Source organism: Sciurus vulgaris, assembly GCF_902686455.1.
Source record: "Sciurus vulgaris genome assembly, chromosome: 8".
Lineage (NCBI taxonomy): Eukaryota > Metazoa > Chordata > Mammalia > Rodentia > Sciuridae > Sciurus > Sciurus vulgaris.
Window position 1 is genome coordinate 138,747,999 of NC_136468.1, and position 27,784 is coordinate 138,775,782.

General features: G+C 52.1%; 1 protein-coding gene and 1 long non-coding RNA gene across 5 annotated transcripts in view; one reads left to right on the forward strand and one right to left on the reverse strand.

Annotated features, from left to right (window-relative positions):
- Positions 1-12,451, forward strand: part of LOC306668542 — an 82,102-nt gene extending 69,651 nt beyond the window's left edge. For both annotated transcript variants that reach the window (XR_013765891.1, XR_013765892.1), the window contains 2 exons: positions 9,953-10,530; positions 11,466-12,451. This is a non-coding gene — a long non-coding RNA (uncharacterized lncRNA). The remainder of the gene's footprint in view (positions 1-9,952; positions 10,531-11,465) is intronic.
- CCDC60 (coiled-coil domain containing 60) overlaps positions 1-27,784 on the reverse strand; it is a 146,068-nt gene that overhangs the window by 23,351 nt on the left and 94,933 nt on the right. For 2 of the 3 annotated variants that reach the window (XM_079152034.1, XM_079152032.1), the window contains exons 3-6: positions 23,554-23,724; positions 17,368-17,466; positions 10,679-10,786; positions 1,534-1,624 (exon numbers count right to left, since the gene is read on the reverse strand). In XM_079152034.1, coding sequence (XP_079008160.1) covers positions 1,534-1,624; positions 10,679-10,786; positions 17,368-17,466; positions 23,554-23,724 — 469 coding nt within the window. The remainder of the gene's footprint in view (positions 1-1,533; positions 1,625-10,678; positions 10,787-17,367; positions 17,467-23,553; positions 23,725-27,784) is intronic. The other variant, XM_079152033.1, reaches the window with a different exon arrangement.

The following is a 27,784-nucleotide window of genomic DNA, read 5'->3' on the forward strand; positions in this document are numbered from 1 at the left end:
CGCAGACCTCACCCCTCCCTGCTGTGTTCCACCCGGTCTGATCTTCCCATCCACACGATTTTCTTGGTCCTTTGGAACATGGCTGTGACCCTGTCACGGTCTATACGGTGCCAGAAACATATCAAGGACTGTGGAATTTCCAAATGCTCCATCCTTTACGGGTGGGGAAACGGAGGTCAGGAGAGGGGACAAGGTCACCCAGGGAACGGAGTCGCAGCGACTGAGCCAGGCCTCCTCCGTCCTCATTTAGTGATCCCACACCCCCAGGGTGGACCACACCCCCAGGGTTTGGCCCACACACTTCCTGGGCAATTCAGTTTTGTAAGGGTTCAGCTTCAGCCGTTCATTCTCCCCTCCTCCGGCATTAGTCGTGAATATTCCTGAAGGATATTTGTCAAGGTTGGTGGCTCCTGCTGCTCTGTGCATCTCTGGAGATGGATGCGCGCAGTATCTCCATAGCAACTTTCTGGGATAGAAACAAAGGCTCTTGCTTCTCAGAGCGTTCGACAGAGCGTTCTGACAAAAGGGCAAGAAAACGGTGGAAATGGTCGTGAGGGGCCGTTGTAATATTATGGGGGAACGTGCAGTTGAAGAGTCCCGTGTTTAATAAATAGACCCAAGATGAACTCCTGCCTCTGCCACAACCCAGCTGTGTGATCTCACGCAAGTCACTTAACCTCTCTGAACTCCCACTTCCTCCTCTCCCACCAGAGGATAAGAAGAGTGTCCCATGGGGTTACTAAGAAGGCAGAATTGGACAATACGAGTGAAGAGCTTCCTGAGCATAGAAGTCGCTAACCAGGCTCAGCCTTGCTGCAGTTTCAAAGTGAGTTTGCACACGGCTTCCCTGTGCTCTTCACTTCTGTTGCCAGGTGGGCGGGGACAAGCATCGAGTCTGCTTTGCGGGAAAGGGACAGGCCCAGCCACATTGGGGTCTCCACCTACTAAAACATCACCTCCTGTCTCGGGGATGCTTGCTTATTTAGTAGATGAACCGGAAGTTTTGGGGCGAGTAGCAGCTTTGGGTTGAGAAGGGACCTGCTGTTTTCTGGAGAGTCAGCACACATTCTAATTTGTAGAGAATCTTGTCTGTCAGAGCACTCAGCTTTTATTTGCTGACCAAGAGGAGAGAGAGATAGAGAGAGAGGGAGAGAAAGAGGAAGAGGGAGAGGGAGAGAGAGGGAGGGAGAAGGAGAGGTGAGCGTTATTGATTCAGGAGGTGAAGTGAGGTGACTCCATTTCCTTCCGGTGACATCTTATTGAACAGCGGCTCAGCTCCCCCTCTCCAGCAGCATCCAGCTAAATGTCATTTTTCCTATAATCCCCAGATAACCGTTTTAATTAAAATTTATCAAAACCATCCAACAGCATGTGGTCTCTGACTTCCTTTCACTCCAAAAACCAACTAGAAAAACAAAAACAGAACCAAACAAAAACCCCCCAAACTTCCCATCAGACAAAAGACTGGCGAGACCCGTCCCCGGCACAGGGGGACCTGGTGGCCACTGAGCGGGGCGGCCCGGGACTGGTTACCTTTGGCGCCGTGACGAAGTGTTCCCACCTCTGTCCCATGGACTTGTCCTTATTGATCCGTTTTATTGAGCTCTTGCTTCCTCCGGGGTCCCTGAGTGAGAAACAGCTTAATGAGTTTTCCGTTTGCACAGATTTTGTTGATTGCAAGTTGTTATTTTTTTTTGAAATGTAAGAACCAGGGGGTGAGGGGCGGCTGGCCTCTGGTAGGATCCCCGTCTCCACACCGACCCTGCAGCGGGGTCCTTGGAAAATCCAGGCTAGGGGGGACCCTTGCCTGCCGGGCAGGGCTGAAGCAGGCGGGTGTTTCTGTGCCTGTTTGCTTTTGGACTCCGGGACAAGTCTCAGGTGGCTCAGGTGCATTGGGAAGTGTGTCCCTTTGTGAATTTTTGCATTTTCTAGGACCTCAGGGTCCCTGCATCGGGGGCGCTTCTTATGGGGTGGGGGCCGGGGGGGGGGGGCCAGGGGAGGGCTTTGCCCAGTGACCATCACTGGTTTAAGGTTTATTGAGCACAAGTTTTGTCAGATGCTCTTTTCAAGATGCTTCCGTGTCCTCCTGGGATCTTCTCAATCACCGTAACCCGGTGATGCCCTCATTAGGGTCCCGTTTTGCAGATGAGAAAACAAAACTTGTTGGGGGGGGGAGGGCTTCAGTCACCCCCCCGGATGCAGATTTACAAGGAAAGAAACAAAGCTGAAGCTTCAGGGCCCTGCCTCCAGGGGTGCCTCGTCCAGGACCCTCTACCTAAGTTTATATTGCAATTTTGTGTTATTATTATTGTTGTTGTTGTTGTTGTTGGTGGTGGTGGTGGTCACGGTCCTGGGGACCAGTGTCATTTTACCGCAGAGCAATATCACTGGTCCTTTCTAAAATTATGCTAAGTTGCTGAGGCTGGCCTTGAACTTGAAATCCTCCTGCCTCAGCTTCCCAAGCTGCCTGGACATGGGGCGTGTACCACCGTGTCTGGCTAACTTTGTATTATTTTTTTCTTAAAGCACCCTCCATCTCCAACTGAATAAGCTTCACAACTTTCAAAACCTGGGTCCTCTCCTCGTAGGCTGGGAACTTTCTGGGCAGGAGACTGAAGCCCCAGCAGGCTCCGTTGGTGACGTGCCCATAAACCCTTAGCTGAAGCCCATAGAACGTTTTGCTGCCAAATTCTTAATTTTGGCACTTTGAAAGAAAATATGCTGCATATGTTGTATGTGACCATGATCTTTCTAATAGGATCCGGGGCAACACTGTATAATCAAATGCATTCATATTTCTTTAATGAAATACATGAATATTTATACTAGGTAAATACCTTAAATAGTAACAAGTTGAGGCACCTGATCAGTTTGGTTGATGTCAGAACTTGTTGCCAAATGAGTTCTGAAAACCGGTTTGGAGCTTTTAGACTTTGGACTTGTGGTTATGGGGCAGGGGGTCTCTATGGACAGGCAAGGGGGAGTCTCGGAGTCCCAGTGTCCCATCTCTGGACTGGGTTTGCATGTCTTTAGACTGGTTGATTGACCCATCCATCTGTCCATCCACTTACGCATCCACCTACCCACACCTCTCTCTTTCTCTCTCTCTCTAATTCTCCTTTTTCTTTGCAGAAAGGATTTGAGATGCCTGAGACCCTTGAGTCATTTGGGCAGCTTTCTGCTAACACAGAGCAGGGTCTCGAGGACTTGAGAGACGTGCAGATATGCTCACGAGGGTCCGGGATCCTCAGGGGCTGCTCAGGGCTTGGGGTGGGGGGGAGGTCAGAGTGCTCAGTTCTCCGCGACAAAAGATGATCAAGATAAACCCAACTGAAGGCTGGCGTCTCTGCGCAAGGGGATCTGCATAGCAGAATTGAGGACTTTCTAGGGGACTATCCTTTCCTCGCCAGCATGGACCTGCTGGATGTCTCCCAGCTCATGACCACGGGCCAAGAAATGTACAGAGACTCCCCAGGCAGAAGTCAGGCTGGGGAGGGCGAGCTGGTGCCTCCAAGCTTTTTGTAAGACTTTAGGTTTGATTACACAATAAAAAGCCCTGTGAATAATTAACAGGAAGGCTCATTTAAGTTGGTTCTGCCCGCTTCTCCCCCGAGTAATCAAATTAGGGGAATATTTAAAATCCAGCCAGAGGAAGAACGAGCAGTTCTTCGGTCCCCTCAACGATATTGAACTCGCGGCCTTTTTGAAGTCTGATGTGAGGCTGGCCCACGGGAAGCTCTGGCGCTTCTGTGTTGGAGTTCTTCTTTCAAGACCACAGGGCTTTGTGCTTTTCCCTTTGCTCTGGGGGCTCCTGTTGAGTTTCCAGGCTTTTTCTCGAAGTTCAAAAGCAACCCCTTCTCCCCTTTTAAAATTAAATCTGGTCCCAGCCGGGCTTTCAAAATCTTAAATATTCGGGCCCAATCGGGAAGATGGGAGGTTCTCGGCTAACGCTGACTTCCAAGACGACCTGAAATCTATTGCGACTTCAAGGGGCAGGCTAAATGAGCTAAAGACGCGGCGAGACCCCCGCAGACCTTCAATCGCGCTGGGCCCTGGCACGGCGAAGCCATTGATAAAGCAAGGGCCTGGTTAGACAGACTCTGTCTCTTTGATGTTTCATTTTCAGTAGCAAATAAACCAAACAGGAAGATCAATAGGTGGGAGGACAGGATAAAACCCCGGGAGCAGCCATGTGTCCGCTGCATACCTTGCCGGGGAAGGGCAGGGCGGGCTGGAGGTCCTTCCCCGCGGCCTGGTGGCAAGATCATTAGAAGCAGTCCCACCTCTTGCCTGCTCCCTGAAGTCAGGGTGACTTGCTTTGTTCAAAAATGCATGAGCGCGGGGGACGTGGGGAGCTTTGGGCGGGTGCTTTACAAGCCATCCTGGAGTCATGGGGGCGGGGCTGGGCTGAGATGCTGCTTCTGTCAGCCCTGCTTCCCACCTGACCGTACTGAGCAGAGTCCCCGGGCTGGATAAGCCGGGGCAGCAAGAAGAGAGCGTCTGTGGCATTAAGCTGCTGCGATTTGGAGGTTGTACCTTATGGCGGGTTAACTGAGATTCCCTGATTGATGCCCCCCAATTTCCGGAGACCTGGGGCAAATCCCTCTGAGCCTCGGAACCAGAGAAAGAGTTAGCTCAGTGGTTAGACCAGCTCTTCCAGTGGCCCCACCCACTGCTCCCTGAATGCAGAGAACCAGCTGCAGCTGGGCGACTGGCAGTGACCATGTGCTTTTTGCAGCAGAGATCTTGTCGTGGCTTCGGGGAGGAGCTGGTGGTGGGGAGCGAGGCCCCTGGGCAGCTCTATGGGGGAGGAGTAGCCGTGGTCTTCAGATCATTATGTTCCCCTCTGGAAGCTTTCTGGGGGATCCTGTTTGCCAGAAATCAAGAGAGGAAGGCGTTGAGAACGGTCTCGTTTCTTTTAACGACGTCCACCCAGGGCGCGTCTTGTCCCTGGCTGTCATTTGCAGATGTCCGTCTGCAATGGCAATCAGCGATTTTCTCCAGGACTCCGCTCTCACTTTCTGACTCACGCTGGGGCTAAGAACCTGTCCCTCTCGGGGCGGGAAGTGCGTTGGCCAGTTTAGGATGGGTTTGCCTGTCCAGGGCTGAGGGCAGGACCTGGGAGTGACAGAGCTGGAGCCCTTGGGATCCCCGAGGCCAGGCGGCCCCACCCTGCCTCCCAGGGATGAGACCTTACCATCATCCCGCCACCCTCTCCCGGTTCCAGGACGTCGGCTGGAGGACCCGAGGGGAAGGACGACGTGATCGCAGCCGGGCCAGGAGCCGAGTGGGGGAAATCAAGAACTCCCTCACCCGCACTTCCTGAGCCAGCCTTTCCTCCACCATCCAACTTGAAGGCACAGCCCAGGCCCTGCCACTTCCAGGTCACCTGTTAATATCTTCCGACACCTGTAGCTGTCTCGGATGATCTTGACCGCTCCCTGCCTATTTATCTGTTGCCCTCACCTTTCTCCAGACGGAAGCTCCTGGGAGCAGGGTGTGGCCCCTTATCTCCTCTGCCGTATTCTGCTGGGAAAAGGCGGAATTTGAGGACAGTTCAGCCGTGGAGGGTGCTTCCTGTGTGTTAAGTTCAATGGGAAGAATTGAGTGTCGCGGCCGTACACGCAGAATAGCACTTTTAACTGTTTTTGTGAAAGAAGATGATCCGTATATCATCTGGATAAGTGGGTCCCTTTTTAACGTACCACTTTGTACTGAGATAATCTTTTTTTTTTTTTTTTTTTTTGGAGGGAAAGCACCAAATTATTCTCTAAATTAACTGAAGACTTTGGGCTTTCGCTGCAGACCTTGGAAATGATGGTTGAGTGGTTGAGCACCCATGCTTTTTCGCCTGGCTAGCCGGGTTCAGATCCTGACTTTGCTTTCTTTTTTATTTTTTTAAAATATATTTTAGGCGTTGATACTCTTATCTTATTCATCTATTTATATGTGGTGCCGAGAATCGAACCCAGTGCCTCACGCGTGCTAGGCGAGCGCTCTAGCGCTGAGCCACCACCCCAGCCCCTGACTTCTCTTTTGCTAGCCGTGCAGCTTGGAGGAAACGATTCCGATTTTCCGTGCCTCGGTTTCCTCGCTGGTCAGCTGGGATGAGGACTCAGCTCTCTTCGTTATGAAATGGTGGACGAGTTCAGGTGTTCGTGTGATATCTGAACCACCAGAGTGGGGGTTCCTTGGAGCTCTCTCTACTTTTCTAAGGAAGGGGGCATCTTTGTGCCTGGACTCCCTTCATTAAAGTTAGGACCACCGAGAACTTGCTGGAATGCAGATTCCCAGGCCCCAGCCCAGACCGACGGGGTCAGAATCCTCAAGTTAACTGGATCCCCAGCTGCTTCGTGGGCCCAGCTTGAAGGGCTTCGAACTAAAGTGTGTGAAAATGGCTTTGTAGGCTACAGAGTGACGGACACTTGCATTACCATTATTAAAAAAAAAAAAAAAAAAAAGCAGCAGCAGCCGATTCCACTTGCCTGGCCCCCCAGTGAAGAGGGGTGCAGGGGCATCTTTCTGGGACAGCTGGAGGGATTGAGACCTAGACACTGAGCTGCTTCTGTGGCTCCAGGGGACAGCGAAGGTCTAAGGGGCTCTGTGTGCTGTCCCCCACCCGGAGGGTAAATCGGTGGCTCTTTACTCCCTCCCTCCCCTCTTTCGCCAGGTCTCCCCTGCCTTTCCCCAGGGTGACTAGGGAAGATTGCAGAAGGACAGGAAACCTGCCTCTCCAGAAAGTTCCACTCATGTTTTGTCCTTGGAAAGACAGTCTCTAATGAGAATAATATCAATACGGGTTCACAACCTCTATTTCAAAACCCCCCAAAGGGTTTCGAAAACAACAACAACAACAAGATTTTAATAACTTATTTGGCAGTAAAATGTGACCTGGAAGCTATCGGCCTTTACTATGTACTTAGGATAAATATTCGCTTTTTGTTTTCTGCAGAACCATCGTGCTTGCTGACTGGGCACTGCCCCGGCCCCCGGGGACTGTGATGTTCTATATGATATGTACCTCCTATTTCCTTTTTAAAAAAAAAAAAAAAAAAAAAAAAAAAAAAAACCAAAAACCAGAATTCTGAAACGTAGCTGGCCCCAAGATAAAGACTCTTTCATACAAAAACCAGGTGTTACTTTGCCTAAAAAGAGGTTTGTACCTCTTGCAGAGGGTCATTATCATATTATCCATATTTTCTTGCTCAGAACCCTATCAATTGAAATAAACCCTCTTCATAGCAGTAGGATTAGTAAGGGTGCTGGGAAATGGTACTGTGTTTGAATTGCCACGTGAGGACATTGGAATTGAGAAGCGTTTCCCCCTCAGTAAAACAGAGACTCAGGTGGGTGAAGCTCATCCTAAAATCTGTCATCTGCCCAGTCACTTGACCATCCCCCAAGCCATCCGAATATGAGATCTTCCTGCTATGAATGCAGATCATGCCTCTTGAAGCACCTAGCTGCCACTTGTCAAATCCTGCTGCCTGGGCCTAGCCCCGGTGGCGGTACTGGACCACCCCCATGTTCTTGCTACAAAATCCACACAAAGGGGGACGTGGTACGCGGATGTCATTATGGCTGATAGAAATGAAGCCCCTGGGAGCCCACAGTTCACCCGGGATGGAAATTTCCTTTCAGAAAATACGTGTGGATAGCAGGGTCAGTGTCTAGGTCTCAGGATGCATTAACCGCAGGAGAGGCTGGCCGTTGGATGATGGAAAGTCAGATGAGCAGTCTTGAGAACTGGGGACTTGTGTTTCCTTCTCGGGGTTGTTCCCTGGGGCCTTTCTCTTTGGAGCTGGATTCTTGGCTGACCTTGTATGGTTGCCCAGTCACCCAGTGAACACAGATCACACCTGTTGGTAAAATTCTGCTCAGAAGTTTCTTTCCTAGCCTGAAGTCTCAAAGGCGTTGATAATCACAAACCCGACTGCCGTTTGAAGTAGGATATTTTGTCTTTAGTAGCTGTCATTTAAATGAACAGTTGTGTGCTGGAGCCAGCTCACACTGATGGGCAAGAACCGAAGTCCAACTCTTCCCAATTCCAAGCCCAGTGAAATCACGTTGGCCATCTTGAAATCAATCGTGGTGGGGTATTTACACCACGGGCATTGGCCTCATTACAAATCATGGCTCTCTAGCTCCTGAAAAACTGCTTGTTAAACATTTACCAGTATATCCCTGGCCCCATGCTAAAAGTCCTTACCAGGGAGAAAAACAACACCCCCCACCGCCCCAAATACTCTCGCTGCCTGTGGGAATCTTCCTGGACTAGGAAGATTCTCTTAGGTCTTAGGTCTGGCCGGGTGCAGTTCTGGTTCTGTTCTTAGAGAGCTGGACAACCTTAGATCCCTGCCCTTATAAGTTATGGTAGAACATTCTCAATGTGACCAATATGTCTTTTTTACGGCCATCAACAATTTTTTGGTTATGTTCTGAGCACATTTTTTAAAATGCAATCGAGGGAAATAAAGATGGGCCTTTCTCTCTCCTCAATCCACATCCTGCGTGATACTCCCTCCTCCGTGAGGGAGGGTGGGTGTGTGCGTGTCGGAGGCAAAGGTTGGGGCTGGACGCTTGGTCAGGGAGCTGAAATGCAATTAGCAGTTCACTGGCTCAGGGGTTTTCCCTCAGATCTAAGCAATCAACTGTAAAAAAAATGCACATGTTGCTTTGACCTAGTGATTCCCATTTCTCAGAATCCAATCAAAAGAATTACTTGCAACCGGGCATGAAAAATAGGTGTAAGAAAGTTCCCTGAAGGGCCACTTGAAATGTCAAAAATTTGAGAACGGCCTCAGTGTCTGACAATAAAGATAGGATTATCTGAATTATGTTCCATCTGCACAACAGAATGTCCCAGTGTGTGTTCTTGGCAATATTTAGAGAATGTGGAAGACTGGCAGGTGCCAGCATGGAAGGATGCCCGTGAGTCACTGTGAAAGGCGGGGGCTTGGGAATCATGTAGGTTCAAACATGTGATCCCAGTGACTAGGGAGGCTGAGGCAGGAGGATGGTAAGTTTGAGGCTAGCCTCAGCAACATAGTGAGACTCTGTCTCAAAATACAAAGTAAAATGGGCTGGGGATGTAGCTCAGTGGTAGAGTGTCCCTGGGTTCAGTCCCCAGTATTGAAAAATAAAAAGGTGTATGTTTATAAGGGGAAGGTATTAAAAAGATTTGGAATGGTATACCTTAAACCTTTGAAAGGAGTTTTTCTCTAAGGAGGGAATAAAGGCTTTCATACTTTATATGCTTATAAATTTTTTGAAAAATTTCTCAGAGTAAATTGCATTCACTCATAACTTGGGCAGTTTTGTTTTAAAGAAAAATGAATAATGCATGGTGAATGTTTTAAGGCTGTGGGTTTCAGACAAATTCTGGGGATCAAAAAGATCTTTTGTAAATAACTGGAGGGTCCTGGTGGGGGTGGGAGTCCAGGTCTCTCAGGCCTTCAAGTCTCTTGCTTCCTGAAGAAGTTCCATTTAGAACAATCTGGTTTACAGTACAGGGATTTCAATGTTAAAAAAAAAAAAAGGTAAATTATTACTGCTTAAAAAAATAGTTTGTAAACCACAGTATCAAAAAAAATTAGTTATTAATATGTTGAGAGATGCAGAATTTATATTTGTGATTGCATTTGAGGCCAGTCTATCTGGGTCTTGATGCAAGAGATGAAGTTGGGGGGGCATTGAGGAAGGATGGGTGGTAAGTGTCCTCAGAGGAAGGAGTTAATGAGGACTCAATATTTGGAAGAGGAGAAAACTGAATGGCCTGGGAGGCAGGGCTTTGGGGGGCTGGGCCCTTGGTCAGGGTGAGGACCTTAGCACTGGGGATGAGGGACTATTTTACTAAACTCAGCCTGTGGTTTTCACAGTGCAAACCCCATTATTCAAGACTGGGTTCTTTATCTTTTCTTCTTCTTTTTTTCTTTTTGTACTATTTTTACAGACGACCTGACTTCTTAAAGAACAAGTATCTTCTGTTCCTGTCTCTTGTTCTGCCTTGTATCCCCAACGTGGTTCCTGCTACAGTGGCCTCAAAGTTTTGGCATGAACCCTTGTCCCCTGTCTGTGGCGATGCTCTGACAGCTTTCCTTGGCCGGGACAAGGTGTTCTGGAGCCTCTGCCTGGGCAGATCCAGCTGCTCCAGGGACCTGTCTCTCATGCATATCCTTGGGTGGAGAAATAGCTCCCAGGACACATTGAAAAACAGCCCCAAGAGACAAAAACCACCCCGCCGAAGCCCTTGAGATCAAGTAGAAACAAAGGAACGAAGAGAAGGGGAAGAATAAAAGGGATGGGGAGAAGGAGGGGGAAGAGGAGAAAACCAAAGATGGAGACACAGTCCCCGAGGAGGGCTGGAGAGAAATCTGGCTGAGGCCCTGCCAAGAGCTGCCGTCATTTGCCAATTTCTGTGGTGTAAACGCTCCCACTGTGACTGACTGATGAGAAGCCACCGAAGTGACGTCACTGAGCCCAGGGATGCTGGAAGGAGATGCACCCCATCGCCAGCTCCCAGGGGTCCATGTGAGCTGCTTCGGCCCCGTCCAACACACAGACCGCCCGAAGCCGCCCCCGCCCCCAGCAGGTAGGGCAAGAGGAGGGGAGGAGCGTAGGGGAGCCCCGCCCCGCTGCCCAGGCGGCGCCGCTTCGGGGCGCAGGCGCGGAGGCCTACTTGGGGTTCCAGCAGGTGATCACCGGCTTCATGGTGTGGTGGGTGTGGTCGATGGTGAGGGCCTCCAGGAGCCAGTGCAGGGCGCACAGCTGGCGAAAGATGGGCTCGCTGTGAAGACAGAGGGAGGGGGCACCGTGGGGTCCTGTTACCACAAAATTCACATGAAAAGCCACAGAGACAGAAGCCCCGCTGGGCTGCTAGTGAGAGAGTTGCACTGTGCCGGGCGTGGTTTCTAATTTAATTTAATTTAATTTTTTACTGGGGATTGAACCCGGGGTGGGGGGTGCTTTACCACCAAGCCACGCCCCAGCTCATTTTATTATTTTTTTAAATTTTGAGATAGGGTCTAAGTTGCTTAGGGCCTCGCTCAGATGCCCAGGCTGGCCTCCAACTTGCCATCCTCCTGCCTCAGCAAGGAGGAATTACAGGTGTGGGGCGTGTGGACTGCGCACACATGCTGTCCTGTGTGATGGACTCGCATTCCGCAGATGGGGAATCTGCGACTCAGGACTTAAGAGGCTGTGCCTGTCACTCAACCAGTAGGGGGAAGGGCCATGATTTGAAGGAAGATGATCCTGGGCCAGGAGTGGGGTTTTTTTTTAGTGTGGGAGACAATACGGGGGTCCCAGCTGGAGTCTGGACCCCGGTGACCAAGAGAACTGCAGGAATTTTAATAGCTTACAAGCACCTGGTTGTTTATTTGATCAGAGTACAGAAAACAGTGTGCGAGTTGTCTGGAAACACAGGAACTGGTGGACTCACTACTGTTTTTCTTCTAAATTAACAGCTGGACTCCGGGCTTTCAATGTGGAAGTCCTTTGTCTGAAGATGCAGCCGGATATTGAAGAAAAACACCCGAGTGGAATATTTGAAAATGTAACCAAAACACTGTTTAACACTATGTCTCATCTACCTTTCTGATCTGGGGGGCATGTTCTATGAAACATCTACAATGACCCAGGTACCTTTTCCATGGTGTTTTTCTCTCCAAATCTGCTGAGGTCTGGATTATTATCCATTATTGTTTTACAGAAGGGGAAACGGAGGCTCAGAGAGGTGAAGCGAGTTACCTGAGGTCACACAGCTGGGAGTCGTGAGGATTTGTCTGATTACTCCCAGATACTATGTCCTCATGACGAAACCGATGTGGTGGTCACGAGAGGGTTAATGTGCTACCTGTGTTTTTCCTGAAAACAGGAGTCCTGGCAAGCTGTCCTCACCTGTACAACTTCTCCCACACTAACCTCCACACTAGCCTCCACCACCAAGCCGTGTGATTGCTCTTTCCTAAAATTGCACCCCACCTTGGCCTGCGCTCCCCGGGTTCCTGGGCCTGACAGGAGCAGGGCAGAATCGCCCCCCACCTGTTTCCAGGAAGGCACTGCCTGAAGGGGGCCTGTCCCCACCCACGCACCCTTGCTCGTGGCCATGCTGCCAGGTCTTCAGAAAACCAGGCCTAGCAGTGCTCTCTTCTCTGGAGAGGAGAAAAATAATTTCCTTCCACAAATTGTTCTCTCAGCGCCTGGGACTCCCTCTCCTGGACTCTGAAGACTGTGGCCCTTCTGGTTCTTCCCTCTTCCCCTTGACATCACCTCGGGCCTCACAGGTAACAACACCTGGTGGCTCAGGGCACATGGGCTGCGTCCAGCAGTTAGCCTACAGGCTCCAAGTGCCTCCTGCCTGGCATTGGGCCATGGACACTGCGCTGTCCTTACATGACCCTGGGGGTTGTGGAGGGCTGGGGGAGAGGCCCCCTTCTGTGTTATACACAGAGCCCCACCGGGAGAGTGTGGGGATGGAGGCCCGGGGGAGTCGATTCTGGGTCTGCGTGGTCACAGGTGCCGCTGGGGATGTGGGCCTGCCAGCCTCAGAGTCACTTCTTCAGGGGACAGGAGTCGGTGCAGACCTGGTCCTCACCTTCTGTCGCTTAACACCTCTGAACCCCCTAACGAGGGCCTGTCATGGGCTGCATCCCGGCCGCCATCTTTGTATGTGGAAGGCCTACCCCAGGGTGTGACTCTCTCTGGAGGCAGGGCTTTGGAAGAGGCCACTCAGTTAAAAAGAAGCCCTTACAGTGGGCCTAATAGGGTCTGACTGGCGTCCTTGGAGGAGAAACTTCCGACGCAGAGACTCCAGGACTGTGCACACAGCTCACAGGTCGCGTGAGGACACGGGCAGCTGCCTGCCAGGCGTGGAGAGGCCTCAGCGGACACCAGCCCTGACACGCCCAGGCTTGGCTTTCCAGCCTACAGAACTATGGGAAACAAGCCTGCTTTGGTCAACCTGCTCACCCTGGTGTTTTGCCAATTAACGCACCACCGCCAGGAGGCCCTCTTCTGCTCTCCAACCCCAAGCCTTGCTCTCTGCGGCTGTGCAAATTTCTGCCCAGTTGCTGAAGCTCAGCACACTCCATTTGCACCGTCTGGGTTAAAAGTCTAGCTCTGCCATTTGCTAGCTCTGTGTGACCCTGGTCTGATTATTGAACTGGCCTGAGCCTCAGTTTTCTCCTCTATAAAGTGGCGGTCCTTATAGGACCTCCCTCTCAAGGGAGAAGGTAAAGTGAAGCACCTAGCATACTCTTCTCTGTTCTGGGTACGTATTTCCCTTCTGCTACCTTTTCTGCCTTTCAGAGAAAAGCTCAGATGTCACCTCCATCAGGAAGTCCTCCTTGATTGTTCCGGGTCTGGGTTAGGTTCTCTCCAAGGACTTGCTAAAGCATCCCCCTCCCTTCAATGTGTCCCTCTGTCCCTGTACTTTGGGTCCTTGTTCTGCTATAACCCACGCCCAACTCATGGACCTGTGAGCCACAGAGTCTTGCCCACCACGGGGCTCCCTGTGCTGGGCACGGTGTGGCCTTAGAGTATTTCTGGTTACTGAATGGAAGATGGTGGGAATGGATTGGTGGAGCTGACATTTTCCTGAGCCAATAGCTTGGGACATGAAGAACCACTGAGATAATACATCGTCCCGAGAGCCAAATCAGAATAGCTGTACATACTTTTGCAAAGAGCATTCACTTGGTGTCGGCTATTGTTTCATGTGCTTGACACACAGAAACCAATTTCATCCTCATAAATCCCTGTGAGGAAGGCATCATTATCATCCCCATTTTGCAGATAGGGAAACTGAGGCCCAGAGACACATGCAACTTGTCCAAGCCACACAAAAGCCAGCCCAAGGCCGAGCTGGAGTCGGAATCCAGGCATCTGGCTCCCAGTTTCTCCGCTTTCCACTACAGTGCTGACCTTGGTGGCTAGTGATAGGGTAGAGAGGTCCCTTGTCATCAGGGAAGGGCTGCATCTGATGGGTCTGAACCTTTTCTCTGTTTATAGAAAGGGCCTCAAGCTTGATGATCATCCATCTAATCTGCGGTGGATAAAAAAAGGTCCCTAGAAACACATGTGATAGAAATTGGCCCAATTGTAATGGTCAGTCACGTGCCAGGTCGTGGCACAATACCTTGGGTTTTATCGAGTGGGGAGAGGAAGCACTCGTTTTCTCAAATGCAGGGAGGAATCCGTGAACATGCCGCAGAGGGACACACAGAGCCAGCTCTGCGAAGCCCGAGCTCATCGAACTCCACCCTCATCCGTCTCATCTGCAGCCCACCCAGCGGCCGGCTCCACCGAAGCTGCTGTACCCACCGGACATGCTGGGCACCGACACCCCCCGGGAAGAAAACAGCGCCCTTTCCTTTTGCTAAGAGAACAGAGACAACGTGCGCAAAGCCATCCCGAGCATCCTGGGCTGGCGGCCAAGGGCAAAGCTGGATGCACGTTCTGGTCTTGGCTTTCGCTGCCCAGTTGACCCCAGAGGGCAGTGGGGGAGGGGGCAGCCTAGTTATCTTAGAGGAGAGACGGGGGGCTGGGCTCGTTCCTAGAAACCACAGCCCCTCCCAGCGTTCACGGGAAAGGTCACGTATCCCCTGACGTGAGGAGGCGATCCCCACATGGTCAATTTAGGATCATCCTCCAGCTTGGGGATCAGTCAGGTGGGACTGAGGGGGATGGCCAGCCAGCCTCCCATCAGCAGTGGCTGACTGTGGTGATGGAGAGATCGACCCCCGGCCAGGCAGGGCCTGTCCTGAGGCCGACAGCAGATGCTTACAAACCCCCCGATTCTCCAGTCCCCTCTGCTCTGCCCAGGTGGCAATGGGACCTTGCTCCAAACCCAATCCGGAGGTGGCGTCTTTCCCCCACACCCAGTACCTGGGCTGGCCCGATGGTTTGCTCGGCTAGCAGAAAGTGGTAGAAGGGCTACCATGTCCACTCTGGCCTGTGCTTCAGAAGCCTGAGGCCCTCCGTCCTGGGCGTCCTGAGAGTGCCCCATGTGAACAAGCCCAGGCTAGCCCACTAGGTGCTGAGAGCCACCAGCCAGTTGACTGAGAGCCTTGGGGAATGGGATCACCCTGGGTCATCACCCTGGGTCAGTCGCCTCCAGCTCACCCCTCGGCTGGATGCACAGAAGCAGGCTCAGCTCTGAGCAGTGGAAGTAGGCTTGGCTACGGTGACAAAGGGCTGTTTGAAGCCACTCCAGGCTGAGATGTCTGTCATACGGCACTGGATTGCTGATCCAGTCACCAGACGTGGCCAGAGCCTTTCAGGAGCCAAGGAGAAGAGAGGGCAGTCTCCAATCCAGGGCAGGGTTTGGCAAACTACAGCCAGTGGGCACACCACCTGTTTTTATCAATAAAACTTCACTGGAACACAGAAAATCAATCCATCCTTGTAGCTCTCATACCATGCTGGCAAAATTTAGTGGCTTCAAGAGGGAATACTGGGTCTACAAAGCGTAAGGGCAAAACAATAGCAACTTCCACTGTGACGATATGAATAATGACATTTCTAGTACACCTGGTGTACACAGCTGACTTAGGAAGATCACGATTCCTGCTGTGCAACCTTTGGCAAGTTCCAGCCCCTTTCTGTTTCATTTTTCCCAATTGGCATTGAGGGAAGAAGGGCAAGAAACTACCTCTAGTCATTTCATAGCTGATTTACACTACGGTGTGTTCAGACCAAATGAACAGAGTAAGTGGGGCGGGGTTATACACTTTCGCAGGCAACCCCCAACTTCCCCAGATGCTTCGGATGCAAGAGACAGCTCACTGGTTTCAGAGGGCTTGTCCACGAGAGGCAGGGACAGCACAAGTTGTTCCAAAGGACGTTAGGAGAAGTTATAAGTCCTATTTCTGCAAGGTGTTTTCAGGGCCTCAGGCTTAGGCTGAACGAGTGGGTCTGTGGAGAAGCCAACCGAGCTGGGTGTGGTGGTGCACACCTATAGTCCCAGTGGCTCAGGAGGCTGAGGCAGGAGGATCGCAAGTTCAGGACCAGCCTCAGCAACTTAGCAAGGCCCTAAGCCACTCGGCAAGACCTTGTCTCAAAATCAAAACTAAAAAGTGCTGGGGATGTGTGGTAAAGCTCCCCGGGTCCAATGCTTAGCACCCCAAAAGAAAAGAAAATGATATCAAAGATAAAATCAGCCCGAGGGCGGTAGGAGGACAGTGGGGTGGGGTGGAGACCATCACTGGCTGGACTCTGGGGAGGGGGGGGACGTGTCCAGGGTATTCTCATCTGTCTGCCGTCTGTCTAGGAGTTCACTCTTGCCTTATTTTACTCTGCATGGGCAGGGGACTTTGCTCTCCAAATACACCACCAGCTCCTCAGAGGCTGGGCCTTGGGACACTCGTTCTGTGTAGCACGTGGTGATGAGAACCTGGGGTCTCAGGCCAGGACCAGCGACTCAGAGCCCCAGTACAGTGGGACTTGGAGCTCTGTGACCCTGGGCAGGTGAATATACCTCTCTGAGCTTCTGTTCCTCATCTTCAGAGAGGGGGTAGTAACACACCTACCCAACGGGGCTGCTAAGAGGACCGGATGAGGTGATGCCCCTAGGGAGGGGTCGGCAGTGGCCAGTGTCGCCGGGAGTGTCGCCGAGGACGGACACACATCTGATAAGCGCGCAGACGGAGGAGTCTGAAATCCATTGCGCTACTGTTCAGAATGAATCCACTACCCTCCGGCAGTTGTCCTCGAGGGGGGTTTGAGGGGAGCAGGTGATTTTCCACCCGAGGGGACATTTGGCTGGCTGGAGACATTTCTGGTCATCATAGCCCTGGGGATGGAGGACTCCTGGCATCTAATGGGCCAGGGCCACGGCTGCTCCCAGGCATCTTACAGCACACCCGCCAGCCCTTCATGACCAGGAACTGTGGGTCCCCCTGTGTGGACAGTGCTGGGGTCGAGAAGCCTTTCCCTAAAGCCAAACGCTTCTCCCTCTGAGCCAGAGTGCCCTTTGCAGGGTGGGTTGGCCTCTGCGCCACGCAAGGGGTTCCCGCCTTGGGCATCAGACCACGGAGGCCGCTTGAGTCTGCGGGGGGACATCCAGCGCCTACTGCGCTTTGCTTGAGATGTTCTCGCAGGCTCGGGGCCGGCTGCGGACGGGTTTTCTCAGGCTTTGCAAACTCCGTGACATGACAGCGTCTGGCTCGGGATGGGAGGGGACGACTCAGGCTCATGGATGGGCCAGGAAGTCTAAAGCGCTGCGTCTACTTTTGGGTGTTTTTTTTTTTTTTTTAATGCCAGGGAGCTCCGGCAGCTGCAGGCTCCATGTCCCTTTCAAGAGGACAAAGGGACACGTAGCTCAAGGGTTCCCTACCGGGCAGGGGAAGGCGCGGCGGGGCTGCTTACATGTGGGCCTCGGACAGCAGCGGCGAGAAGAGGCAGCTGTGCACGGGGTTGAACGGGCGGAGAACGGTGATGGGGCCCGGCTTCTTCTCCTCGTAGGCGCTGGAGCAGGAGCAGAAGGACAGGAGTGAGCGGCAGCCTGGGACACCGCCTTTCCCTGCCAGGGTGTAGGGGGCAGGTGTTCCCACCAACCCACCACGTGCCAGGCATCAGCGCCAGCCCCAGGGCTGAGTGAGGGCCAAGGCCGTGGAAGAAGTTTGGAAGCAGAGTGCATGACACGCCCCACCCCGTGCAGCCAAGAGAATCGCCGGGACACACGGGGGTCGCTGGTGCGCTGGGGACCACCCTGGGGCTGCAGCGTCTTCTTAGGGAACCAGAAGCAGCATATTTTTTGACTATATTCTAGGAAGGGCGATTTCCCACCAGGTGTAAATGTTTTCCCCTCTCTCCTGGCATGGAGCAAGTCATTTCAGTGATAGAAACTAGAATTTGGGGTATTTTTTTTTTTTTTTTTTTTAGCATGCTTTATATCATGGGCATGCATTTTTTTACACATGGCAAAATTCAACTCACACCGGCTAAATGAGCCCTCGCTCTCCCTCTTTCTCTCTCTCTCTGTAATTTAATCGATTGTCTATATTTTATAATATCAGGTAGAAGTGGAAAAGCTTTGGCTCTTAAGATCTTAGACGTTCCAGTGGCTCTGGGTCTGTGTTCCCCTAATGAGAATCAGTCGGAGAGGCAGCTTGAGAATCTCTGCCTGCTTTGCAGGTGGCGCGTGCCCAGACTCAAGCACCCCGGGGGTCTTTGTCCCCACCTCCCATACTAATTCGCACCCCTGGGCCTGTTCCCGGAAGGCCTTTCTCTTTCTGAGCCCTGGTCTAAGGACTTTGGCTATAAGATAGTTGCTGGCTTCCCTGATTCATTCACTTCTACCAAATCGTTAGGGACCATCTTCTTTGTGCTGGGGACAGCGGATGTGGCAATGAATGAGACCGATCCAGCTGGGTAGACAGGCACAACCGACCCCCACCACCCCACCCCTGGGATCCGTGTGCGGAGGGAGAGTGTGCGGTACTTTGACAGCTGCAAATAGGGAACTTGACTTGAGCAGGCTGGGGAACACTTCCCTGAGGCTGAGGAAGTCATCGCGATTTCAAAACACATTCCCAGATTCTTCGAAACTCTTGGACATGAGAGATGAGTTGACATCTACTTCCCCCTTGGATCTTGGCCCTCAGCCTGGCTGACCCCATAGACTGGGTCAGGAGTGACGTCATGCCAGGCCCCAGCCATTGGCAGGCTCTCCTTTGCACATCCTGGGATGCTCCCTCCTCGCATCCAGCCGCCGTGCTGTGAGGAAGTTGACTGCCTACCAAGAGGTCCAGAGGGAGCGGGGACTCAGCTAGCAGCTTACAGTCACCCATGAGAGCCAGCAGTCTTGGAAATGGATCCTTTGAGCTTCCTGGCTCCTGCCCTGTTATGTGGAACAGAGACAATCCTGCCCCTCCGATTGCAGATTTGCAAAAGAAATATTCGTTGTCTTGAGTTAATAAATTTGGGGGTGACTGTTTGTGGCAGCCATCGTGGGAATAAAAGTAAATACTGAGCTTAAATCTGAAGGTTGAATGGGAATTAACCAGGCAAATGGAGGAGGGAAAGACTTTCTATTTGAAGGGAACAGCACGTGCAAAGATCCTGTGGTAGAGGGTATGTGGTGAGTAGGAAAGTGGGAGACCGTTGTCTTTGTCCCTGGAGAAATGTTAGCCATTGAAGGTGTTATGGTGGGAGTGGTTTATATTTTGAAGAGGCCTCTCTGGGATAGAGGGGTTGACTTTCCTCCTGGGAAATGGAGGACAATCCTGGGTCACAGAGTTCACTAAAAGGACCGAAGCGTAGGTCCTCCCTGTTTCCACTCTCATGGCCTGTTCAATCCTGGAGCTGAAGAAAGAAACCCCACAAGCGATCACGTTGCCTTGCCCCATCTGACTGGCTCATCCTGGTCTCCCGGTGTAGTAGAATCTGTAGAAATTAACCCAGGGTTTATACTCCTTAATCTCTGTTTTTGTCTTTTCTCAACCACAATAATAGAACAAATTCTACTTGTCTTTTTTTTTTTTTTTTTTTTTTTTTTTTTCCCCACCGTTTCAGCTGAATCTGAGGCTGAAAAATGAGGTCATTGAACGCAGTGGGAGATACTGCTGGGAGGCCAGAATCTTCCGGAACATGCTTGATTTTCTTTTTTTCCCTGTGTAGTTTGTCAGACTTAAAACTTCTGTCTAAAAGAACCGATTCTCTGGTCTTAGATCCTGAGGGGGCACAAAAATAATCCCTTTTGCTTTTATGAGGCACGAGATCAAATGCTGGGTTTTTTTTGTTTTTTTTCCTAAAGTCTTTCTAAATGAACACTCGTATTTTTGATACTGTTGTGGTCGGAATCTTATTTATAGAAGTACAGCTCTTAAATGGGGGGCTACTTTCTCGCCTTCCTGGAATTTAAGATTTTTAGGCACGAGTGTGAGGTCATCCAGGCCCAGGGAGATCAAATTCACCTTATTGCTGAATGATACCTAATAATTTCCGAGAGTGTCTTAGATGCTGGGCTCGGTGCTAAGCACCATTTCGTTTAATCCTCCCAACCAGCTTGGAGGTTGGGGACCATTCATATGGGCAAAGGAAAAGGAAGCTCAGAGAGGTGCAGGGGTTTGTCCAAAGTTCAACAGTGCAACGGCGGAAGTAAGGACTTGAATTCAAGCCCCGACTGGCTCCAAGGTTTGTGCTCCAGGGGGTTTCCTGCCTTCGTGCCGGCCACCTCCTAGTCCTGTTTAATCGCAGGCCCTGGCATTTGACAGCTACTGTGCAGTAATGGCCTACAGTTTTATTTTAATAACCGGCCTTGTACAGCTCATAGAATCTACCAGATAAGACATAACCAGACCGCTGTCTCGGAGACAAGCCATCTCATGCATATGTAAACTCATTAAACTTTCAACACACCATGTCTCGCGCACTGAGACACGGACAGGAGAAGGGAGAATTATGTTCTGTGACCGTGGATTAAAAACTCCACCCAAACAAGGAGAACCTTTCAAAACAGACGTGTTCCTGCCCCAGCCCGGGGTCGGCTGGCCTGTTCGCCTGAGCACAGCTCCTGGGAGAGAGAGCCGGGCGTTCCTTCCTTCCCTTCCTTTCAGGGAACGCCTGCCAGCTGGCTGCTGTCACCAGGATTAGCAGACTCTGAGAGAGCCCCGGGGATCGGGCTGGCAGGCGGAACTTCTGCTGAGCTCTGGGGACCCTTGTGGAGAAAGTTGGGAACCCCTGGGCTCACCGAGTGGCCTTCTCTGCATCTCGCACCCCTTCCAAGTCCCTTGGGGACACTTGGTGGCTCTGACTCTGAGGGCAGTGTTTCTAACTCCTGGCACAAGGCCACGTGGGCATACGGGGTGCAGTTGGGCATAAGGTCTAATGTTCCTCAGCACAGCGGGGTGACTGTGGTTGATGGCTGCTACCTACACCTCTCGGCCTGGCTAGAGAGAGTTTGGAATGTCCCCAGCACAAAGAAACGATCAGCATTTGAAGGGAGGCACGTGCCAGTCACCCTGATCTGGCCCTTACCCATTGCCCACGGGCACCGAGCTGCCACCCTGTGCCCCTGACACAGGCACAGTTGTTAGGTGTCAATCAAAAAAATTGAAAGTCATCTTTAAGAAAGGCCACCCAGTTGCTCCCTCCCCTGCAGGCTTGGCCATCCTCAGCAGACGCGCTGGCCACGGGACTGTCGGCTGGACCTGGGTGGACGGATCTCCTGGGGGGCCTCTATGTGTCGCTCATCCAGCTCCCATTCAGCATCCAGGGGCCTCCTGGGATTTTTCCCCCTAGATTTCCTTTTCTCCTCCACAACTCGAGGGGCTGGGGGTACACCCAGCCTGCACCCCGTGGCACTATGTCGTGGTTGCCTGAGGAGTTGGGGCTCTCTTAACAATCTCGGTGCCTCCGTGCCACCAGAGGGCCTGAGCACACAGTAGTCCCTCAGCACACAGTGGTTGGTTGTGCAGGGAGGATGGATCCGCGTCAGCCCGGCCGTGCTCGCCTGCTCCCCGCTTGCTTCGAGGCTGCGCCAGGATCTGGTGCACCAAGGGAACCATCCTGTTACTAACGACCAGGGAGGGACCCCGAAATGGACTTGCCGCTCACACCTTGAGGGGCACCTCGTACAAATCTCAGACATGGCTGTTTCCTCCCGGGCAAGCCTCCCTCTTCTTTCTTCTCTCGGTGGGCTGCCCCCACGACCCCTCTTCTGGGTGTCTCCCTTCTGATCGTTCGCTGAATCGATTTGCTCTTCCTCTGCATGGAACGTGTCAGATCCTTCCAAATGCCCCCTGCTCCAGGAACGGAGGTTCCTTCCTGGGGTGTCCGCTCCGTAAGAGGCACAGACGAGGGATCATAAGCCATATGTATTTTTTCCTTGTCTCAGAACAAATAAACGAGTTAATAAACGCATGCACAAAGGCCAGGCTAGCACATATAGACGAAAGAATTGCTGGCTGGACAAACAGGCAAAAAAAAAAATCTTAAAAGTGGCAGACATCTGATGAGGAAGTAGAAATCTCTGGAGCAAAGCCAGAGACTAGAAACCAGGCCGGTGCTTGGCTTCTGAGGTGTTTTCCATGTGCGTTTACTGTGTCCAGGAACCACCATCTCTATCTAGTCCCCGGCCTTTATCATCGCTGCCAAAAGGAGACCCCAGCCTCTCCACCCTCTCAGCCTGCTGGCCACCACCAGCCAACCTGCTTTCTGTCTAGAAGGACCTCAAACCCCTTGTCCGAAGCAAAAGAAGCCAGACAGAAGTCACACGTTACACCATCCCACTGAAAAGACCCCGTTGTAAGACAGCGCGCATCCCTATTTCTGTAACTGTCCGGAAAACAGGATTTTGGGAAAGCTGCCCAGGAAAGGGGGTGTCTGCTCTCGTTTCCTCTTCAGCAAACGCCCTGGCCTTTGGGGTTCCGGAAGGCAGCCCCCTCCCACGGCGGGGGCTCAACCCTGGCTTCACATTGGCATCACCGAGGGGAACTTTAAAAAACATTTTTAAACTTAATTTTAAAAATCAGACGAGGATAGGGTGCAAACAGCCTGGAAGGCAGGCTGGGCGGCAGTGTTTTGCCAGCCTCTCCAGGATGCTCTACGAGGCAGCTGGATTGGGACAGCGGGGGCCCCCGGGATAATGGCTGCGGCCGGTGGCATTTCTACTGCGTACTTCCTCCCTGCCCGCTGGGCGCCTCCACTCTGTCCCTGATACGTAGCTCATCCAGCCCGCTCACGCCCAGCATCTCAGATTTTTGTCCAGGACGGTGGGTGCAGCCCGTGGATCTTCGTGTCACTGAGTTTGGGTATCAGGAGGCTTTCTAACTGGTGACCTCGGGAGAAAATTCATTGACACCTCTAAGTCTCATTTCCATCTCTACCAGAGGGCTGGTGAGTTTCCTGTTTTGCAGGACAGACGTGCGTAGGGGAAGATAGTGTGATGGGCTGACAGATCTGACTCCATGAGAATGTTCTAGGCCAGACAGACTCCATTTTGCTCTGAGACTCCATGTTACGTAGGAAATAAGCTTCTCCCATGGGAACACCCCGCCTCTGTGCCCATCCTTAGTTACTTAGTGTGACATGTTTAACAATACAAAATGACAATTCTTATGTAATAAAAAATCGCTCTCTTTTGATTCCTATTGCTCCTAAACAATGTACCATGTGAACAGTAATTGTGTGGATGTTAGTAACCATTCTTTAGTTTGTACCTAGGTGACCCACTTCCCCCTCTGTCGATGATCGCATGATGTTAATGTGTAATTTCGAATCATAGCAACAGACACTTATGATTGATGTGATTTTTGGTATAAGAACCCCTGCAACCCTGTGGTCAGGGCTGTTCTCCCAATAGCCATTTTTGGGGGCATTGTGTGAGACAGTCAGCCGGCCGGCTTAATAAAGACCCTCAATGTGGACTTCTCAGTGGTGATGGGTCTGTTCCTAAGTTGCGCCCCATAACAGTAGTCCATGGAGGGGATGGCAAGGATGCCAAGGAAGGTGCCAGTCTTCAGGCTGAGAAGTGGTCCCCCCGACCCAGAGGGCCGCCCTCGCCTACCCTCGGCGGCCTCCCCAGCAGCCCCGCGGCTCCGGTCCACTCACACCAGCGAGGAGTCCCCTAATTGGACATCCGAGAACTTCTTGGCTGGCTGGAACCTGTTTCTCTCTTCCTCTTCCAGCTTCTGGAGTCGCTGCTGCCCCTTCTTCCTGGCGCTCTCCTCTTGCAGGATGGTGAAGTAACTGTGGCCGATCCTCACCAACTGGATCAGACCCCTGGAGGGAGAGACGGGGCGGGAGGGATGAGATGGAGGGGAGGAGAGGAGCAGGCCCAGACGGCAGGGGAGAGAGAGAGATGGAGGGCGGGAGAGACGTCGAAAACAAAACAGAGGTGAGCCGTATGTTCAAACAGCGTCCCACGGCTGTGTGGCTTTGGGACCAGCCCTTCCGAGGCCACCCCGGTGCCGGTGGGTGGGAGCCTTCCCGCCTCTAGGTGGCTAGAGTTGGACAGAGCTGAGCTGCGATTGCAGATGGCCTCTTACTGAAGACCCTGGGTACTGGAAGCCACGAAATGAGTGTGACCATCCACACACCGCAGGGTCAGATGCCTTGGTGCGTGGGAGAGGGGGACCCTCACTGAAGAGGGGCTCATCCTTGATGCACTGGCAGAGAGCACGCCTGCGATCCCCGCTACTCTGGAGGTCGAGGCAGGAGGATGGCAAGTTGGAGGCTAGCCTCGGCAACTCAGTGAGACCCTGTAGCTAAGGGTGTGCCTCTGAGGGACAGAGTACTTGCCTCGTGTGCCTGAGGCCCTGGGTTCAAACCCTAGCTCTGGGGTGCTGGGGAAGCAGTGGGGGGGAACCAAAGCAGAATGTCATCCCCGTGCTGGATGCCGTGCTGACTGTTAAGGATGCAGGGATGAACGAGACGCAGGGTCTCGGGAGTTCACGGACACTGGGGGAGAGAGACGTGTGGGTCAGTGATGACTGTCATGGTGGTGGGGGGACCAGCCGATGCCGTCTGGGTACATTGGAAACTTGGGCTGCTTGGAAACTTCTTCCCCGAGACAGGGACATTTCCTTTCCCTCTTTCGGAGTAGCCTCGTCCCCTCTCCAGGTGGCTCTTCCACATCCAGTTTTGATGGGAGTATCCTCAGTTAGCGGTCAGGACCAGACTCTGATTAACCAACCCCTGCTTATTTGCTAGGAAGAGTTAAGGCATTATTAAGGCCATTTCCTTAGCTGGGGCCGGGGTGTCTTGTAAATGACCACTGGCGACATGCTGGGATTCTTTTCCAGCATTTTCCAAATCGTATTACACAGAGATGCACTCTATACCTAAAGTGCCAGAGGGCTAGGAGGACCTAGGGAAATCATGGGAGGCTTCCTGGAGAAGGTGACCTTTGGGCTAAGTTGGAGTTCACCAAGAAAGAGTCACACCGGTGGATGGACTAGCAGGTCTCAATCAAGGAGGTGGATCTGAAGCTGGCCTGTTCCGGGAACCACAGACATCTTAAAGAAACCAGAGCACAGGAGATCAGGGGAGCCTTGAGTTCTTAAGTGAGCCCAGATTTGGGGGCTGAGCCCTGCCTCCAGCCAGAGCATCCATTGCTGCCCCCGAGTTCAAGAGTGGTGCAGATTTTGCCTGGGAAGTTTGGGGACTCCCTCAGCCAATGCATTCCACGTATATGTCCCTTTTTATGTGATCAGAAGAGTAGTATGTAAGAAAATTGTCTGGGTAGATGAAAAGAGCATTTTAAAAATTTTTAATGAAGCCTGAGACATAGGAAGCATGTGAACTTCCCAAGAGGGTGTTGCTGGCCGGTCGCTGCTGACCTTTGGCCGAGTCCAGACCCTGCTTCTTCTCTCACGAAGAATTTTCCGAATGTCTGTGCGACGTGTCACTTGTCCATCCCGCCAGTCACCTTCAGGTAAGGCTGGGCTCATGTTCTCCTGACAGCAAAATAACTACTCAGTGTTCTCTTGTATAAAATTGTGCAGAAACCAAGTGACAGACCCCCTCTGTCAGTGCTGTGAGCCTGTGTTTACCGATGGCTTTAGCCCCTAATTGCTGGTTTGAGGGGTTTTCGTCTGGCTTTTATTTTTAGGTGTAGGGAGGCGGGCAGTTGGCTTGATGTGGGATTCATGCGTGAGACGCAAGCTTGCTTCTGTTTGGCTCTCAGGTGTCTGAGTCCATTCATCCATGAGTGTCAGGAGGATGCAAAGTAACTCGATCAAGACAAGACTGTTACCATGGGCGACCTCTCCATTGCACAAATGAGGACTTTCTCCACAAGTGCAGGGATGACCTGGGAGGCTGGGCGGATGCGGGAGCTGCTGGCTCTCACTGCTGAGCTGCTTCTCAGAGGCGAGGAAGAAGCCAGCCGGGGCGATACGCGCCTGTGATCCCAGCGGCTCGGGAGGCTGAGGGCAGGAGGATCTCTCGAGTGCAAAGCCAGCCTCAGCAGCTTAGCGAGGCCCTAAGCAACTTAGGGAGACCCTGTCTCTAAATAAAATATAAAAAGGGGCTGGGATATGGTTCAGTGGTCATTTGCCCCTGGGTTCAATCCCTGGTACCAAAAAAAAAAAAAGAAGGAAATAAATATTCAGGCTGTGATTGAGCTTTCTCCCAAAGTTTGGTCCAGAGGTCAAGACGGAAGCTGCACATGCTCCCACAGGTATGAGGGGTTGCAACTCACAAGACGAGGTGGCACTGTGGTGGGTGGGGGTGGGCTGTGGTTCTGACTTCCCACCAGGAGCGAGGGGTGGTGGGGTTGAAGGCTGTCAGCGGTCGAACATCAGAAGTGGAGGCAGATCTTCTCGCATCCATGAACACCCGACTTTGAATTTGTGGGTTTGCCTCAATGGCTGCATCATGACCAACCGTCCAAAAACTCTCCGGTTTATTGAGCATCTATTATGAAACAGGCGCTATTCTTGGCATTGAGGATATGGTGGTAAACAGTGCAGCCACAAGGTTCTTGCCCGCCTTGTGAAGGTCATATTCCATGGGGTGGAGGCAACTGTATGCAATAGGGTAACAGCTGTGGGGGACAGAAAGCAGGGAATGGTCAGGGTGACTGCCGGGGACGCCAGTCACCGGGGATGTCAGTGCGATTTTAAAGGAATGGCCAGCGAAAGGCTCAGTGAGAAGGTGATGTTTGAGGAGAGATGTGAAGGGATCAAGCCAGGCAGGTACATGGAAGAAGAATGCTCCAAGTAGCATGTGCAAGGGCCCTGAGCAGGTACAATTTTTAAGAAGAAAAAATTTATTTTTCATTGAATATGATGCTATGTGATGCCACAGAATATACTTTGTGCTACCAAAACATTGCGCGTACGTGTGTGTATGTGTGTGTGTGTGTGTGTTTTGCCTGCTCTAAAAACTGGCATTCTATTTATGAGTTTCTTTTGACAGAAATGTTCTTCTCTGTGAAAGGAAGGATGAAAAGGTAAAAGGGAAGCAGAGGAGATGGGAAGGAGAGAGGGAGCGAGGAAGGGGGGGGAGGAGGAGGGAGGGGCAGGCTGTACAGAGAACCTGCTGGTCTGGGGGTCTGATTCCCCACACCTTGACTCCAACTCCAGGAAGCAATAGATTTTGCCATTTTCAATAAGAATCTCATCTCCAGCAACTCATTCTAACGTCCTCACGGGCAGGATCCCTGGAGCAGAGCTGGGAGGGCCCCTTTCTGCCGCTGGACTTCCAGGAGCCCTCTCCTATGCTTCCAGGGTCCTCCTGAGCCAGCAAACTCAGCCTTTCCTGTGAACTAGGCTGTCGTGGGCTTTCACGAGGGTGGCAGACCTTACTGCTGTCCTCCTGTCTTTCTTGACTTCCCCCCTGCAACCTTCCCACTTCTGGATGCTAGTATGAACTTATTTATCCTCATGGTAGCTTTGCCAATGAGGTGCTGCTGGTATAGTTCCCATTTGCAGATGAGGAAACCGAGCCCAGGAGAAGCAAGGTCATGAGGCTGAAAGGAGCTGACCCAGATGGAGGCTCCCTGTGGGCCTGGCTGTGTGCTCTGCTGGGATACCAGGATGTTGCTCTGTGTGGCTGGTCACTTCTTCTCTTTCGATGACCTTGAAGGGTCTGTGGGTCCTCCGCAGCTTGGGTGGCATGTCACTGACTGGCAGGTGTCAGGGGCTGCAAAATCGTCCTCATTCTCTCCTGGAGTGGAAAACTGTCACGGAGGCCTGTCAGGTTCTGAGATGAGGCACAATCACAGGGGCAGAGTGCAGGACGGGAACGGAGAAGATCTGTCCTCTGTGATGGAGGCGGGTGACAAAGGGGCTGTTCTGGGCCCAAGGGACTGATGGAGCCAGCTCAGCGGGCTTCG